Here is a 3,199-nt window from a genome sequence, read left to right as displayed (position 1 = left end):
TGTCTGTGTCTGTCTGTCTGTCTGTCTGTCTGTCTGTCTGTCTGTCTCTGTCTGTGTCTGTCTGTGTCTGTCTGTGTCTGTCTGTCTGTCTGTCTGTCTGTCTGTCTGTCTGTCTCTGTCTGTCTGTCTGTCTGTCTGTCTCTGTCTGTCTGTCTGTCTGTCGGTCTGTCTCTGCCTGTCGGTCTGTCTCTGCCTGTCTGTCTGTCTCTGTCTGACTGTCTGTCTTTCTGTCTGTCTGCCTGTCTGTCTGTCTCTGTCTGACTGTCTGTCTTTCTGTCTGTCTTTCTGTCTGTCTGTCTGGTCTGCTCTGATCTTTCTGCCTGGTTTTCCTCTCAGGAGGAGCGCAGGCAGCTGTCCAGCATGTTGGGCTGTGAGATCTCCTCCATGCTGTGCGTGCCGGTGGCCAGCAGGGCCACGGGTCACGTGGTGGCTTTAGCCTGCGCCTTCAACAAGCAGGGTGGACAGAGGTACGTACGTCCAAAACCTTTTTGGTTGTGTTGTGTGTCCATTCCACTCAGGTTACTCCTTAGTGCTAAAATACGCTGAAATTACTTGCCTGTCAGTCTGCAGCTTGATGTGGCTTCTCCCTTTCTGGTCAGCTCTTGACTCCGGGCTGATCGAAAGATTTAAATGACAGTGACTTATGGAGCCTGACAAGTTGAGCCAAGCAGCTTCGATTCTACGGTTTGCTGTGGAATCTGCAGCTTATTGGGCTAAAGGATATTCAATAAGAGATAAAGAGGAAAACTGAAAGCCAGCAGCAGAGGCTTGGGAGCTTTAATGGAAGCTGCACACACAAACTATATGTTCCTTAGCAGGGATGTCATTCTGAGGGTTTTCTTTTCTTTATTTATTTATTTAAAAGTAAATGCGAAAAACTGGTGGAATGACATATATTATTAGAACTGAGTTAGATTTTTTAGTAAAACCCATAATAAGACAGCAACATTGGTCAATAATATATGCAAAATGAATTAAAGAATAAAGGACATCACAGGATAAGTGAATGTCAGGTTTTAACAATGTGGAAAAGATTTGTGTCATCTTTTTTCTGTTATTTTTTTTCTTTTTTTTTGTATTTGCTGCTTCCAAGTGTCAAAACTGTCTTCTAATCTTTTAAAGCAGTCTAGATCAGTAGTTCTTTGGGCTTTTAGAGGGGTTTTCCAAGTTTTTTCTTGTTTGTTTGTTTTTTTTACTTTGGCTGCTGTTTCACTTACCAGTAACTAACATTATCAGAAATAAGGATTCATAAAGCTACTTAACGCAGATCTTTAAATCATTCCAACATTAGAAAAGTCTCCTAAACTCAAGGACAGACAGCTTGGAGGAGCAACAGTTTTAATTGGATCATTAGGCTCTTTGTGCAGGAGTCTGTCACAAAAACACATTTTATTTGTAGTTGAATTTATGAGCAGCGCCACAGATAACACAGTTTGACACATGAAATAGAATTAGAGGTGAGTCTCAAAGAGCTGTTGGCTGAAAACTGGACATAAAGCAGATGATCAACTAAAGCAGTGATTCTCAACTGGTGGTCCGTGACCCAGGAGTGGTTCACTGTTTTCATATTTGAAAGTCTTTTTGAAATGACTTCTAGGTAGTTTTCCTTTCATGTTTGCATGTGATAGAAGTGAGTCTTTCAAAAAAGGCTGAAGTTACTGAAGTAAGGAGTTTTGGTTTTGAATGAAATGCAGCTAGTTGGGCTAAACAGGAAATATTTCCCCCTCTAGCACTTTGGTTTCTAGTTTACCATCGCAGGTTGAAATGGCACCATCTTTTCACTGAAAGAATTTGAGAAGTTGATTTTTTTTTAATCAAGACATAAAATAAAGGTGGGTCACTTTATAGTCTTTCAAAGACATGACTTTCAGATTCTGTCTCATCTACTGTATACGTCTGATATTTTCTGTTTCTTTTAAAAAATGTCCTCTATTTGTCCACATTTCATTTTCAAGCCCAACACTGCACAACGCATTTTCATTGGACACAGATTCTTGGGGATTAAATAAGTAAAGAAACAACCAAAGTACAAGAGCACATGTTTGAAAGTCTGAAAACTCTTGAAGACCACTTCAAAAGATCATAAGAAAGTCTGTCTCCTATGAAACCAGAATAAATAAATTGGTTTAAAACTTCCACACAGAGCTGTAAACACATTTTATTTGTCTGAAATGTGTGAGTAATGTCAGTGGCCCATGTAGCTGTTGCTGATTTGAACACTTTAAAGATATAACTACACACCTCTCTGATCAGTGAAATCAACAATAATCATTTCATATTATCTTTATTGTTTCAAGTTATATATTAAAGGTAAATGTTCAGCTTAAAGTGTAAAAATGTGTATGAGCAAACTGCAGCTCGCTCCACAGGTTATAAACATTCAACAGTGACAGTTAAATAGATCATCTGCCAATTTACATTACATCTTAATGATGGAAATGTTTAATTAGTTAAATCAGCTAAAGCTGGAAGAGTGTATTATGCTGTCAGTCTGTGGGGAGAGCACATAATCATACAACTCAGGAAAAATCAGGCTTTTCATTTCATGATTTTTTTCATTACACTTCATTAGACATTTTCTTTCTGGGCATTTGTTGCTTGTTCAATACTAAAGTTGAGAATTTCAGTAATCAATTCCCACTGGGATTTTAATCTATTTTAGAAATAATATCAGATTGTTTTCACCTGTTCATGGGTGTTAAAAAATATATATTTCTACATGTGCCCAGGTTCAGTTTCTAAGTATATTTGCTTTACTATGAGAGTACATAATTTTAATTTTTTATACCATATGTCCAGAAGTCCACCCTTCAGAGCTGCCAGCTAAACAGACTTAAAGCAGAAAACTTTCATGCTAACAATAATTGTGAAAAATCCTCAGCAGGTTGCCGATAGCCCTCCATCAGCAGTAGCTTTATACAGCCTGCAGCCCACACAGTCCAAGGTTTGCTTAATGTTTTAGTCCAAAAGGGCATCAAACATTTAATGAAAAGCATTTAGATCCCTGGTCGACTCTCTGAAAGCTGTGGTATTTCCACCGACTGTCAGGACTTCGACAGAATCTCCAGACTCAAAGTGCACCCCTGAACGGATACAACAGCTCTTTTAAACTCCAATCATCTCCTCTTTGTGTCGGCAAGCACAAACTGTGTGTGTGTGTGTGTGTGTGTGTGTGTGTGTGTGTGTGTGTGTGTGTGTG

The 3,199-nt window shown here is 39.0% G+C and overlaps 1 protein-coding gene across 1 annotated transcript in view; it reads left to right on the top strand.

Moving 5' to 3' along the window:
* pde2a (phosphodiesterase 2A) overlaps positions 1-3,199 on the top strand; it is a gene marked incomplete in the record, with an annotated part of 155,405 nt that overhangs the window by 130,068 nt on the left and 22,138 nt on the right. Inside the window, 1 exon segment of the mRNA XM_014018181.1 lies at positions 337-467. Coding sequence (XP_013873635.1) covers positions 337-467 — 131 coding nt within the window.

Source organism: Austrofundulus limnaeus, unplaced genomic scaffold, assembly GCF_001266775.1.
Source record: "Austrofundulus limnaeus strain Quisiro unplaced genomic scaffold, Austrofundulus_limnaeus-1.0 Scaffold184, whole genome shotgun sequence".
NCBI classification, from domain to species: domain Eukaryota; kingdom Metazoa; phylum Chordata; class Actinopteri; order Cyprinodontiformes; family Rivulidae; genus Austrofundulus; species Austrofundulus limnaeus.
Note: the sequence above shows the minus strand (reverse complement) of the source record. Positions and strands in the feature narration are given on the sequence as shown.